This window comes from Pleurodeles waltl, chromosome 7 (assembly GCF_031143425.1).
Source record: "Pleurodeles waltl isolate 20211129_DDA chromosome 7, aPleWal1.hap1.20221129, whole genome shotgun sequence".
NCBI classification, from domain to species: Eukaryota; Metazoa; Chordata; class Amphibia; order Caudata; family Salamandridae; genus Pleurodeles; species Pleurodeles waltl.
In genome coordinates this window covers 282,590,353-282,605,129 of record NC_090446.1, presented here as the reverse complement: position 1 = coordinate 282,605,129, position 14,777 = coordinate 282,590,353, and the positions used below count along the sequence as shown (strand labels likewise).

The 14,777-nt window shown below is 43.1% G+C and overlaps 1 protein-coding gene across 5 annotated transcripts in view; it reads right to left on the bottom strand.

Annotated features, from left to right (window-relative positions):
- SPATA2 (spermatogenesis associated 2) overlaps positions 1-14,777 on the bottom strand; it is a 175,997-nt gene that overhangs the window by 115,454 nt on the left and 45,766 nt on the right. The window contains exon 1 of one of the 5 annotated variants that reach the window (XM_069243658.1): positions 14,278-14,398. The exons of the other annotated variants lie outside the window; for them this stretch is intronic. Within the exon in view, the coding sequence (XP_069099759.1) occupies positions 14,278-14,280 (3 nt within the window). The 5' untranslated portion in view covers positions 14,281-14,398. Of the gene's footprint in view, positions 1-14,277; positions 14,399-14,777 lie in introns of those variants that run through there. 5 annotated transcript variants of the gene reach the window in all.

The window sequence follows — 14,777 nt, the reverse complement described above, 5'->3', positions numbered from 1 at the left end:
CCACATGCAACATTTAATGGCATAACGGCTGACAGGGCAAGCTAGGTTTAATAAGGTAGCAGAATATGTTTACTTTGTTAATCATCGTGTAAGTCTGTTGAAACAGCGAAATTCTATTGCGGCCCCATGCATGCCACTTTCATACAGTGAAGGCTTCATACCCAATGGTACAATACATTGCTCAACTTACAGGTGTGTAAACATAAGCACTGAGTTAAAAACAGAGTCTTTGGTTGGCAGTCCAGTAACCCCCTGTCCAAGCAAAGACCCTCACTCTAGTCAGGGCAATGGAGGAAACACACTTAGATAACCCTGGCTTACCCCGCCTTGATAGCTTGGCACAAGCAGTCAGGCTTATCTCAGAAGCAATGTGTAAAGTATTTGTACCAATACACACAGCAACACAGTGAAAACGCTACAAAATGGAAACCACACCAGTTTAGAAAATTAGGTAATATTTATTGAAATCAAAGAGACCAAAACTACAAGAATCTGACATACACAAGTTAAAATATGAATTTTCAAAATAATAGGAGTCTTACTCCATAGAAAACTATGGAAACGATGATTTTGCACAAAGTACCTCGTTTACGTAAAAAATAAAGCTGCAAGGGGCGAGCGTGCTTCAGAAAAGCCAGTGATGCGTCAATTCCTTCCTTGCAAGGGAGACCATGCGTCATTTCTTCTCCTGTCGGGTCGGTGATGCGTCGTTTTTCTCCCTCGCAAGACAGATGTGTCGATTTCCGGAGGGGGCACTTCGAATCCACGCAGAGTTGGGTTGACTGACGCCCAGGGACTATGCGTGGAAAATCCTATTGCACGTGTTAGAAAACAGCACTGTGTGGGGTTTACCTCATTATCAGCAGCCGCAAGTGTGTGTTGTGCATCGTTTCTCCAGCCCTGATGCGTCGATCTCCCAACCACGATGCAGATGGAGTGCCGATTTTAGCCACGAAGCTGGTGGCACGTCGTTTATCAGCCGCGTTGCAGATGGTGCGTCATAAATTTCCCCGCACAGCATTCTGTGCGTGGATTTTCAGCTCTTGTATGCCAACTTCACCTTTCAAGGGCCCAGGGACTGGATAGGACACAACTTGGCAGGGCAGGAGTCTAAGCAGAGTCCAGATGTTAGCAGAGGCAGTATTTGATGGCCCGGAGACTTGAAAACAGGAGGCAAGCTCAGTCCAAGACCTTGGAGATTCTTCACAAGCAGGAATATACCAAAAAATCCAGTCTTTGTCCCCTTTCACAGGCAAAAGCAGCAAATGTAGGATAGCACAACAAAGCATAGTGACGGGCAGGGGCAGCACTCCTCCTCAGTTCTTCTCCTTGGCAGAGGTTCCTCTTGGTTCCAGAAGTGGTCTAATTTTCAGGGGTTTTGAGTCCAATACTTATACTCCTTACTGCCTTTGAAGTAGGCATACTTCAAAGGAAAGTCTATGTTGTTCACAAGATCTTCCCTTGCCCAGGCCAGGCCGCCATCACACACCAGGAGGTTGGAGACTGCATTGTGAGGGGGCAGGCACAGCCCATTCAGGTGTAAGTGACCACTCCTCTCTCCAATTTAGCTCATCAGGATATGCAGGCTACACCCCCAGCTCTTGTTGTCTCACTGTCTAGAGGGGATTTACAAACAGCCCAACTGTCAAACTGACCCAGACAGGCAATCAATCAACAGACAGTCACAGAAGGGTTTAAGCAAGAAAATGCCTACTTTCTAAAAGTGGCATTTTCAAACTAACAATCCAAAAAACAACTTTACTAAAAGATGTATTTTTAAATTGTGAGTTCAGAGACCCCAAACTCCACATTTCCATCTGCTCTCAAAGGGAATCTGCACTTTAATAATACTTAAAGGCAGCCCCATGTTAACCTATGAGAGATAGGCCTTGCAACAGTGAATACTGAATTTAGCAGTATTTCACTGTTAGGATATGTAACACACAACAGTATATCACAGCAGCAACATTTAATGCACCCTGCCAGTGGGGCTACCTAGGGCCTACCTTAGGGGTGCTTTACATCTATGAAAAGGGAAGGTTTAGGCCTGGCAAGTGGGTACACTTGCCAAGTCGAACTGGCAGTTCAAAACTGCACACACAGACACTGGAGAGGCAGGTATGAGACATGTTTACAGGGTTACTAATGTGGGTGGCACAACCAGTGCTCCAGGCCCACTAGTAGCATTTGATTTACAAGCCCTGGGCATCTCTAGTGCTCTCTACTAGAAAAGTAATAGTAAACTAAATATGTCACACAAAGATAGCGAATTACACATGCATTTTACTTAGGAGCACTTGCACTTTAGGACTGGTTAGCAGTAGTAAAGTGTCCAGAGTATCAAAAACAGAGTCCCCATCAAAACCTGGAAAGCAGAGGCAAAATGTTATTGGAGACCACGCCAAGGATGCCAGGTCTAACACAAAGGTTGCTGCCTAAAAAGCAAGAACTGGCGAAGGCATCGGTGACATCACTACGTAGCTATAGCGTCAGAAGGCAGACTATATTTTTTTGCAGCTCTGTTTCACCAAATCCTTTATTGTTTTGATACCATGAGAAGAGGCCGGTGTTTAGTACTTTAGAAACAGGTTATGCAGCATACAATTTGACTTACAACTTACTTTGTCCTGTCACTTGTTTCCCCCCCCCACAAGATTTCTACTCTCAACAGCACTTACTTGGACGATCAAGATGTGATCTGCTCTCAAGGCTTTATTGACACATATGCCAATTGATTTCAAGTGGCTATGTCATCTAACTGGCAAATCCACAGAAACTTTCTAAGTAACAGAGGTTTGGAAAAGAACAAGTGGAAATGTATTGAAGCAAGTCACCCCAACCCTCACCCCCCTTACACTGCCTGCAAGAATCACCAGAATTACATTCCAGTGCTGTTTTAGTTATGTGAAAGGAAGAAAAGATATACTCAAGAAAGGAGGAACACCAGGGGGAAAAAAAAAAGGGAAAAAAGTTGAGGGAGAGGAGACCAAAGGAAGATGAAAAGAACATGCTATCATGGAAAAAGAGTAGAGCAGAATGAGTCAAAATGTGAAGCAGGAGGGGGGTTAGGATATTGTTACAGAAAGAAGAGGAAGAGCAAGAGTTGGAACTGCATAAAAGGACACTTCTTGGTTAGGTGTCCTTTCTCCAAGATCATCCAAAGTTATTTTCACTGTACTGGGGTTGGCTGTTCCATATGAAATAAATGGGATAGAATGTTAAGTTTAATAATGGTTGTCTCTGCCTAGGAAACTACTAATTACATTTTTGGACTTTTTGAAATATTTAATATAAGCCTAATTGACTGGTGAAGTCGGTTTTGTAATATGTATTTTGAAAAGATGAGTTTCAGAAATGTACCTTTAGTCTGCATGGAGAACCTGAAAGCTTTATCTGCATTTGCTCTCTTCCCTTCTGCCAGCCAGTAATTAGCATTTTAATGGAAGTGAATTAAGTGTCAACTTGCTCCCAGTACATGGACAAAAGAGCTTGGGTGTGTTGAGATGGTGTTGTGTACTTGGCAGGATGGCCTTGGGGTCAAGGCCCAATGACTTGATTAACTTCGGCGAGGCCTACCCTGTCACAACCAGATGTAGACAACACCCAGGAATACATCTTTATTTTGTCCCTGCAGCCAGACAGGCCTCCACATCAAAGAAAGGAAACAGAATGCCAAAGCGATGCGTTAGCTTTGTCCTACTATACTTGTGACTGAGTTTGCAGGGGTTTCAGGGACGGTTTTAAACTGAATTTTAGCGTTAGATGTGGGTTGACACTAGGATTACCACAGTACACCCCAAACACACAGCTAGCTCTTAAAGTCCAAGTTTAGTGTGGTCAAAGACTTCGGCCATCTTCAAAATGCCCAAATTGGGTAGGGTTAGCCCACGAACCGATGCCCATTGGTTAGGCTGTCCACAGGAGTCATGTCTACCTAGTGCAAGGCATCCACTTTGGAAAACTCCAGGACGTGAGGAAGATTAGAAAAAGACAACCTGCTGAGATATATAGCATGGAAGACTGGACCTGCTCTTTCTCATGTAGCCAGAACAAAACGGGCTACAAGGGACATAAGGCTGACCTGTTAAAAGCTACAGACCACAAGCTACAAGAGATCTTTTCCTGCAACTGACCAGTGGCCTCTGAACATGGAACAGATCCTCTTGCTGACCCTCGCTACCACCCTGTGAGCATCTAAGTGCCTCTCCTAAATTACTGGGTGCTTCAGAAGTGCACTCCAGTGGTGCATTGGGACTTAAAGACTAAAGTCATGACTTGGAAAACCTTGTTAGTGTATTCAACCCATGCTCAACTGGGGTCAGCATCAAAGTGAACCTAAGCATTGTTCTACTGCAACCATCGACAGTCATTGATGACTTCTGCTTATTCGTGCCATTTCTACTTAAATATAAAGAAATTCACATCTCTGGTTCCCATCAAAGAATCTTTGTTATTTTGATTATTGGAGTTTACTTGTTTTTTTTCTAATTCATTTTGGGATTGTTTTATTATTTTGATTTAAACAGTATTACTGTTTTAATACTGCACATACTTTACACACTGAATCCAAGGTAAACCTGACTGCTCCGAGCCACAACGACAGGGGGTTGGTCTCAAATTCATTCAGTGACTGAGTGTTCACCTTGACAAGGATGGCAATTACTACTTGAGATGAGTACTTTCTCCCCTCAAGTAATATCCCAAGTTATTACAATGTTCTGAGCACTGAAGGTAAGGTAAAAAGGGAGAATGAGTAATATAAAGAAAAGCAAGAGTGAGGAATAAGGTAGAGGAAATAGGTGGACAGAGAAAAAAAAAAGCAAAAGTACTAAGATAGGGAAATAGGAAATAGAAAGAAGAGAGGAAAGGATTAGATAAACAGAACTGCATTGATTGGGTTGCACAAGGCGGGAGTGCTGACAATACCTTAGGTGCGTGGGCCTCAGTAACCACAGGGTCAAGCAAGGCATCTTACCTCAATGGAGCTCCTCAAATGAACCGTATGTCACCAATAAATACATGAACATGGATTTAATGCCAGGCATAAATGCAGCTATGGCTATACTAAAGCAAATTACCCACTTGAATGGTTGTTCCTGGCTTGAGTCATTTTTTACTTATCTTTCCATAACATATATATATAAAAAAATGTCACTTACCCAGTGTACATCTGTTCGTGGCATGAGACGCTGCAGATTCACATGCTGTGCATATCCCGCCATCTAGTGTTGGGCTCACAGTGTTACAAGTTGTTTTTCTTCGAAGAAGTCTTTTCGAGTCACAAGATCGAGGGACTCCTCCCATTTCGGCTCCATTGCGCATGGGCGTCGACTCCATCTTAGATTGTTTTCCCCGCAGAGGGTGAGGTAGGAGTTGTGTATATAGTAATAGTGCCCATGCAATGGAGTAAGTATGTATGTACATAATGTGACTAAAAGTATTATATTTACAAATTTACGAGTTTAATTTTAATCAACTTATAACAGCTACAGGCTCCCGGGGAGGTGGGAGGGCGCATGTGAATCTGCAGCGTCTCATGCCACGAACAGATGTACACTGGGTAAGTGAAATTTTCCGTTCAATGGCATGTGTAGCTGCAGATACACATGCTGTGCATAGACTAGTAAGCAGTTATCTCCCCAAAAGTGGTGGTTTAGCCTGTAGGAGTTGAAGTTGTTTGAAATAAAGTTCTTAGTACTGCTTGTCCTACTGTGGCTTGTTGTGTTGTTAACACATCCATGCAGTAATGTTTAGTGAATGGATGAGGCGTAGACCATGTGGCTGCCTTACAGATTTCTGTCATTGGTATATTCCCTAGAAAGGCCATTGTGGCGCCTTTCTTTCTAGTGGAGTGTGCCTTTGGTGTAATAGGCAGTTCTCTTTTAGCTTTAACATAACAAGTTTCAATACATTGCACTATCCATCTGGCAATGCCTTGTTTGGATATTGGATTTCCTGTATGAGGTTTTTGGTAAGCTACAAACAATTGTTTTGTTTTGCGAAACTGTTTGGTTCTATCAATGTAGTATATTAGAGCTCTTTTTATGTCTAATGTATGTAATGCCTTTTCAGCTACAGAGTCTGCTTGTGGAAAAAACACTGGGAGTTCCACAGTTTTGTTTAAGTGGAACGGTGATATAACTTTTGGTAAAAATGTGGGATTTGTACGTAGAACCACTTTATGTTTGTGTATTTGTATAAAGGGTTCTTGTATGGTAAAGGCTTGTATTTCACTTACTCTTCTGAGAGATGTGATAGCTATCAGGAAGGCTACTTTCCAAGTTAAGTATTGCATTTCACAACAGTGCATGGGTTTGAATGGTGGACCCATGAGTCTTGTTAATACAATATTGAGGTTCCACAAAGGAACTGGTGGTGTTCTTGGTGGAATGATCCTTTTTAGACCCTCCATAAAAGCTTTTATGACTGGGATCCTAAATAGTGAAGTTGAATGCGTAATTTGCAGTTAAGCTGAAATTGCTGTGAGATGTATTTTAATGGATGAGAAAGCTAGCTTAGAATTTTGTAAGTGTAGTAAGTAGCTTACAATGTGTGTAGCGGACGCGTGTAATGGTTGAATTTGATTATTATGCAAGTAATAAACAACAAATCGTTTCCATTTATTTGCGTAGCAATGTCTTGTAGTAGGTTTTCTAGCCTGTTTGATGACCTCCATACATTCATGTGTGAGGTTTAGATGTCCGAATTCTAAGACTTCAGGAGCCAGATTGCTAGATTGAGCGATGCTGGATTCGGGTGTCTGATCTGTTGTTTGTGTTGAGTTAACAGATCTGGTCTGTTTGGAAGTTTGATATGAGGCACTACTGACAGGTCTAGTAGTGTTGTGTACCAAGGTTGTCGTGCCCAAGTTGGTGCTATTCGTATTAGTTTGTTTTGACTCAGTTTGTTTACTAGATACGGAATGAGTGGGAGAGGGGGAAAAGCGTAAGCAAATATCCCTGACCAACTCATCCATAACGCATTGCCCTTGGAGTGAGGCTGTGGGTACCTGGATGCAAAGTTTTGGCACTTTGCGTTTTCTTTTGTTGCGAATAGGTCTATTTGCGGTGTTCCCCAGTTTTGGAAGTAGGTTTGTAGTATCTGGGGATGAATCTCCCATTCGTGGATCTGTTGGTGATCTCGACTGAGATTGTCTGCCAACTGGTTTTGAATTCCTGGGATGTATTGCGCTATTAGGTGAATGTGATTGTGATTAGCCCAATGCCAAATCTTCTGTGCTAAGAGACACAGTTGTGATGAGTGTGTGCCTCCGTGTTTTTTTAAGTAATACATTGTTGTCATGTCGTCTGTTTTGACAAGAATGTGTTTGTGGGCTATTAGTGGTTGAAATGCTTTCAACGCTAGAAACATTGCTAGTAGTTCTAGTTGATTTATATGAAGCTGGCTTTGTTGAGTGTCCCATTGTCCCTGGATGCTGTGCTGGTTGATGTGTGCTCCCCACCCTACCATAGAAGCATCACGTATTGAGGCACTGGGTCTTGGAATGGCCGCCCTTGGTTTAAATTTATAGGATTCCACCATTGAAGCGAGGAGTGTGTTTGGCGGTGTATCAACACTAGATCTTGAAGTTGACCCTGTGCTTGTGTCCATTGTGCTGCTAGGCACTGTTGTAAGGGCCGCATGTGTAATCTTGCATTTGGGACAATGGCTATGCATGAAGACATCATGCCTAGAAGTTTGATTACAAACCTTACTTGATACTGTTGGTTTGGGTGTATGTTTAGTATGATGTTTTGGAATGCTTGTACCCTTTGTGGACTTGGGAGTGGCAATCCCTTTTTCTGTGTGGATTGTTGCTCCTAAGTATTGTTGTATTTGACACGGTTTTAAGTGTGATTTTAGGTAGTTTATTGAGAATCCTAGCTTGTGAAGGGTTTCTATGACGTATTGTGTGTGTTGAAGACACTGTTTCGGAGTGCTGGTTTTTATTAACCAATCGTCTAGGTACGGGAATACATGTATGTGCTGTCTTCTGATATGTGCCGATACTCCCGCAAGACATTTTGTAAATACTCTTGGTGCTGTTGTTATCCCGAATGGTAACACTTTGAATTGGAAATGTACTCCTTGGATTACAAACCTTAAGTATTTCCTGTGGGAAGGATGTATGGGTATATGGAAGTAAGCATCCTTGAGTGTCTAATGTTGACATGTAGCCTTGTTGTTTGAGCAATGGAATCATGTCTTGAAGTGTTACCATGTGAAAGTGATCTGATGTCAAGATTTAGTGTTCTGAGATCTAAGATGAGTCTCAGTGTTTTGTCCTTTTTTGGTATTAGAAAATACAGGGAGTAAACACCTGTTCCTTTCTGATGGTTGGGTACTAGTTCTATTGCTTCTTTTTGTAACAACGCTTGGACTTCTAGTTGTAATAGATCCAAGTGCTGTTTGGACATGTTTTGTGTTTTTGGAGGCACATTTGGTGGTAATTGTAGGAATTCTATGCAATAACTATGTTGGATAATGGCTAGGACCCATGAGTCCGTAGTTCTGTCTTCCCAATTTTTTAAATAATTTGCGACCCTCCTCCCCCCCACACACACACTGGTGTCATGTGTTGGGGATTTGTGACATTGGAGTCACTGTTTAGTTTGTGGGGTTTTTGGGCTTTCAGGGGTGTGGAATTTATTAAAATATCTACTTGTCCAGGGGACAGGTTGCTTCTCAAATCTACTTGTCCTGTAAAAAGATCTAGTTGTCCCTTTGGTGCCATGTAGTGTGGCGACAAATTATGGCAGCAATTAATAGCCTCTCTGATTATGCCAGGGCTACTACCATAGTAGGGCTTGAATACTTGGAGTTTCAATCGCTACTGTAGCAATTTCCTTATTTTGCCACCTTTCTGCAGATCTGCATATGGGGCTGGAGGAAGCAGTAAGCAATAGTTTCAGGGCTGGAATGCCTTTGAGTCTGCAAACCTACTAACCTGCATGTTTTAAAGATTTTTACCAGCTTCTCTCTAATATTTTCCCATAATAAGAAAGGTTGGACATTTACTCCTGACAATGGCAGAATTAGAACTTCTTCCAGGGTTGGGAAGAAAGTGGCTGGAGGGAAAATGAACTTGCAAATGCTCAATAGATTTTCACATGAGCAAATCTACACATCGTATTTACCCATGCTAAAATACAGTTCACAAATATTTTATAGGGGTACGACATATACCATGGGTGCACTTTTGTGACTTTCTTTAAGAATTTGGGGCCACATGTAGGTAGGTTCAGATTTGTGACCTGCAAATTGCGAGTCGCAAATCCGAATGTAGGATGGTGTCCTTGACACCATCTGTGATTCGCAAGGGCTTCGCAAATGCCCACCTCATGAATAATCATGAGGTGGGTCGCAATTTGTGACCTCCTCGCGAATGGTGGCCTGCTGGAGACAGCAGACCACCATGTCTGTGACTGCTTTTCAATAAAGCAGTTTTTTTTGTTTGTTTTTGTAATGCAGCCCGTTTTCCTTAAAGGAAAACGAGATGCATAACAAAAACGAAAAATGAAACGTTTTCGTTTCATTTTTTCAGAGCAGGCAGTGGTCCGCAGGACCACTGCCTGCTCTGAAAAAATGTTTACAGTGACATTCACAATGGGGAAGGGGTCCCATGGGGATCCCTTCCCTTTTGCGAAAGTGTTAGCACCCATTTGAAATGGGTGCAAACTGCGATTGGTTTGCGCCCGCGGTCACAAAACAATCCTACATTGCACTGCGAGTTGCAATTAGGAAGGGAATACCCCTTACTAATTGCGAGTCGCAAACCCGTTTTGTGATTCGGTAACCAGGTTACTGAATCGCAAAACTGGGTTTGTGTATCGCAATGTGCTTTTTGCATGTCGCAAACAGCGAAAGTCGCTGTTTGCGACATGCAAAAAGCTACCTACATGTGGGTCTTGGTCCCTAATTAGGTCTGGTGTTAACAAAGACATTTTGTTTTTATTAAACTTCTATTTCTCTCTCTTTCGGCTGGCTTAACTGTGAGCGATTGCATTCTGCTCTTCCACAAGGAGCATATTGCCACACAAAGTAGTTTTGTTCAGTGTCAGGAACTACAGTGGCAATCAGTGACGTAACAAAACTGGAGGGTGCCCCTTTGCAAAGAACATGGAGGAGCCCCCTCTCCAGACTCACTCAGGGCAGGTGCTGTGCTGGAGGGGCCCCCTGAAGGGCGGCTGCGGGGCCTTTGTTATGCCGCTGGTGGCAACGTGTGCTTTAAGAGTTCAAAAACTTTTTGGGGGGGTTTTGCCAATGTTTGTTACAATGTTGAGTGCCTGGTAGCTCCCACAAGAATAAAGTGTTACAAAAGCCATGTCAAAACAAGACACGCATTGATGAAACTAAAAGACTTATAAAAATATGTCAGATCAGTTGGCTTTGTCAGTGTTTGTTTATTTTCATGCTTCCCATAATCGTGTTGAAAATGGTTACACTGATTTTCCATTAGAAATATTTTTGGGAAATACTAGCATGCATCAACACATTTTACTAAATGACACTTCATTTGCATATAATCAGAGAGCATTCTGGGAGCATTATACTTAGCCTCTTAGCCTAAACTTTTCAAACATGTGTGTACACGTTTTATTTTTTTTTGTACTGGAACCAACGTCAGTAGTGAAGTGTGACCTTAAAACATTTATTTACAGCACTCACCCTAATAATGAAGGCTTTCAAATAATGAACCATATATACAAGTTCGAACAGCATTATCTTTTGGAAACACATTACCTCAACTGCAGAGAATTCCACTCTCTGTAAACAAGCAACCAAAGGGTTTGTGCTGCAGGGGGTTGGGCCTACTTGTCCCAAGGACAAAGTAAACATAAAAACTTGTTGCCCTTGACCCCAAACAAGATGTCCCGGGCGTCGGGCTATAGGAATTCCACATCCCTGGCTTTGGAATTTCCCTCTTGTTTTAGGAAACTGTCCACCCCTATATTGTCCCCGAAAGCATTCTCTTTGATATTGGCCCAGGTATGTGGGTCTGGCCTGTGAGGTTGAAGGTTCTGTGCTTTGGGCCCGAAACACCCCTTTAAAGTGTGGCTTCCTAAAGGTGCCTCTGCTCTGTGGGGAGTAGAGCGTGCCCATGGCTTTGGCCGTGTCCGTGTCCGTGTCCTTCTTTAGCTTTTCTATAGCTGTATCCACCTCCGGCCCAAACAACTGTTGTCCATTAAAAGGCATATTCAGCCCAGCCTGCTGGATCTCTGGTTTAAATCCGGAGGTGCATAGCCATGCGTGTCTCCGAATGGTGACCACTGTGTTTACTGTTATGGCGGCTGTGTCCGCTGCGTCTATAGCGGACCTTATTTGGTTGTTGGAGATACTTTGGCCCTCCTCCACCACCTGTTGTCCACGCTTTTGAAACTCTTTGGGTAGATGTTCAATGAAATGTTGCATTTCATACCAATGAGCCCTATTATATCTTGTGAATAAAGCCTGTGAATTGGCAATGCGCCATTGATTGGCTGCTTGTGCTGCAACCCTTTTCCCTGTTGGATCAAACTTCCGACTTTCTTTGTCGGGTGGCGGTGCATCCCCCGAAGTCTGTGAGTTTGCCCTTTTCCGGGCTGCTCCTACTACCACCGAGTCAGGTGTTAGTTGTTGCGTGATGTACACAGGGTCCGTAGGGGGAGGTTTGTACTTCTTCTCCACCTTAGGTGTGATGGCCCTGCCTTTGACTGGGTCTTCGAACACCTGTTTCGCGTGTTTTAACATGCCTGGTAACATCGGCAGACTTTGGTATTGGCTATTTGTTGATGACAGGGTATTGAATAAGAAGTCATCCTCTATAGGTTCAGAATACAGTGCTACGTTGTGGAAAGTAGCTGCTCTGGAAACCACCTGCATGTAAGCAGTACTGTCTTGCCGGGTAGTAATCAGGACTATTATCGGATACTGGTGCATCGTATAGATCCCATGCATTTGGGTCATCTTGGCTCATCTCTGTGTGAGTTGGTGATTGCATCACTGGGGGTGTTGCAATTGGGGACAGTTGCGGTGAGTGCTGTGGCGATGGCTCTGGTGAAAAACGTGGTGGAGTTTTTTCTTTAGCCACCTTTGCTTTTGGCTGTTTTTCAGTTTCCTGGAAAGCCAGTTTCCGTTTCATTTTAATTGGGGGAAGAGTTCTTATTTTCCATGTGTCCTTCTGTATATGGAGCCTTCTCTGTGTATAGTCTGGCTCTCCCATCTCTAGTTCTTGTCCAAACCTATGGCCTTGTAGTTGTGATGAAAGGCCTTGTTCTTCGGTATAGGAGCTTTGTTTTGGCTCTGATGCTGGATGTTTCGGCACTGAACCCTTTTCAGCAGTCTTTTTTGGCTTCGAAGCCACCTTTTTCAGTTTCGGGGTGCCGATATCTCGGTGCCGAGTTTGGTCGGAGCCAGTATCGCGGTGCTGAGTATACTCTGTGCCGGTATCTCGACCGGAGTCGGATGGTCTTCAGCTCGTGTGTGCCCTTTTTCGGTGCCGATGCTTGGTCACCGTGCTTACGGGTTAAGCCATGGCCTGTCGGCGGTGGCATCCCCTGGGCTTTCATAATTTTGGAGTGAGTTTTGGCCGGGGCTGTTTTACTCACGGTTTGATGCCTCTCCGGCTGCTCACTCTCGGGCTCGTCTGAGTCCGAATCAGGAATGGAGACTGTCCCCTCTTCTTCGACGTCGGGGTGTCCAGCCGGGGGCAACGCCATTTGAAGCCTTCGAGCTCTCCGGTCCCGTAGTGTCTTCTTCGACCGAAATGCCCGACAGGCCTCGCAGGTATCCCTCTGTGTTCGGGGGACAAACACAAATTACAGACCAAATGCTGGTCTGTATAAGGATACTTAGCGTGGCATTTGGGGCGGAAGCGGAATGGGGTCCGTTCCATGAGCCTTGAAGACGCGGAGTGGAAGCCCCGAAGGGCTACCGGAGCTCTTCTGTTCTTCGGTGTCGATGTGCTCTTACTAAACCGATACCAAGTGCAAACAATACCGTCGAATTTTCCGATTGTTAACTAACTTTTCCGAACCGAAACACGGCACGAAGAGGAACACTCCCGAACCCGATGGAGGAAAGAAAACAATCTAAGATGGAGTCGGCGCCCATGCGCAATGGAGCCGGAAGGGGAGGAGTACCTCGATCTTGTGACTCGAAAAGACTTATTTGAAGAAAAACAACTTGTAACACTCCGAGCCCAACACTAGATGGCAGGATAATGCACAGCATGTGTATCTGCAGCTACACATGACATCGAACATATATATATATACATATATATTCATTCTATTTCAACAGATAAAACTGTAAACTGTGATTAAAAATACAATAAGTGTTCGGTGGAAGAAAATTTGCAGTTTTCATTAAAAAAGGATCTGCAAGTTTTTCTACGCTAGAAACAGAACTTTAAGCCGTGGAAAGCATTCTTTTAAACTAAGTGAGTTTTTTTCTATTTTTGCTACATTCTTGCAGTTAGTTGGGAACAGTCAGCCTAGTACACAAAGCTACAAGGTTCTGAAAAACAGACAATTCTGACTTCAAGAAAGTCATTTGTGCACAATGATCAAGGGTTCCTCAAAATCGTTAATGAATTTACAAAATAACAATTTTAAATTAGGGAGAACATTTAGCAGCATGGTTTACATTACAAAAATGTTAAACTGAAGGGCCAGACTAAAAAAGTACTGCTAAGTTCCTCAGATGCTTATAGATGCTGTGTCTCAAAACTGTCACAGTTTGTCCAAAAACAAGCCGAACCAGGAGGCAACTGAACCGTAAATTACAATGCCCTATTCTGTATTGGCCAAGCAGAACCGATATTGAAAGATAAAATGAATAGGTACGGAGAATCAAGATAAACGAAACATTTACCAGTACCCATAAATCATACTTTAGGAATAACAGCCAGTCTTCGCTCCCTAAACACTGAACAAGAAAAAAAAGAAAAACAAGAGTAGTTTTGCCAGAAATAGCGGGGACACTAACAATACAATAAGAACAATAAAGTATGCAAAAACCAAATGAAAATACCGAACATTCATTGGTCCTGCAATGCTGCACAAGTGATTAAAAAATACCCTAACGTAGGTTTGGGCACACCGCACAGGAAATGAGCAAGCCATAATAACTATGACTAAGTCAAGTCTACCTTTGAAAAACAGCTGGTGTTTCAAATACATTTAATCTTAAACATAGCAGCACATATTAACCTTTTGGGCTCACCCGGCATCCAGGGGACCCTACAAACCAAAGACTTAGTTTCAAAACATTTTATTGCCATTTCAAAACACGTACCATCTCCCATACATCCACTGGCAGGCGAGGGGCTGTACTTTGGAGTGCCTTTTTTATTCTTTAAATGTCCCTAACAAACAACTTCCACCACCGGCCTCCCATCATTCAGCATTTCCACCTTTGAAGGAAGAAAGTTAAGATTTTTAGCACATGGGCTTAATCATCCTTCGGGCTAGAAATAACCAGATTATCCCACTGGCTCTTGGTGAACAATCCATGTCGGAACTTCAGTTAATGTTCAATGCTTCTTACTATCCCCATGTTTTGCTCAGTGGCCGATAACGATAATCTGAAATAAGGTGTTATTCTGAGATAAAGGATATGCTTTCACCATATTCTATGCTTTGGACAATATCGTTATAAAGGCGGCACAACTGTTGTAATACTTTATAACGTGGATCTAAATGTTGTGTGATTTATTTCATGGCGAGGACTTTCCACATTCTGTGGTGCCAGTCCTTAGTGTTCGGGGGGGGGACTGAGTGTTCCGCTTAACCAAT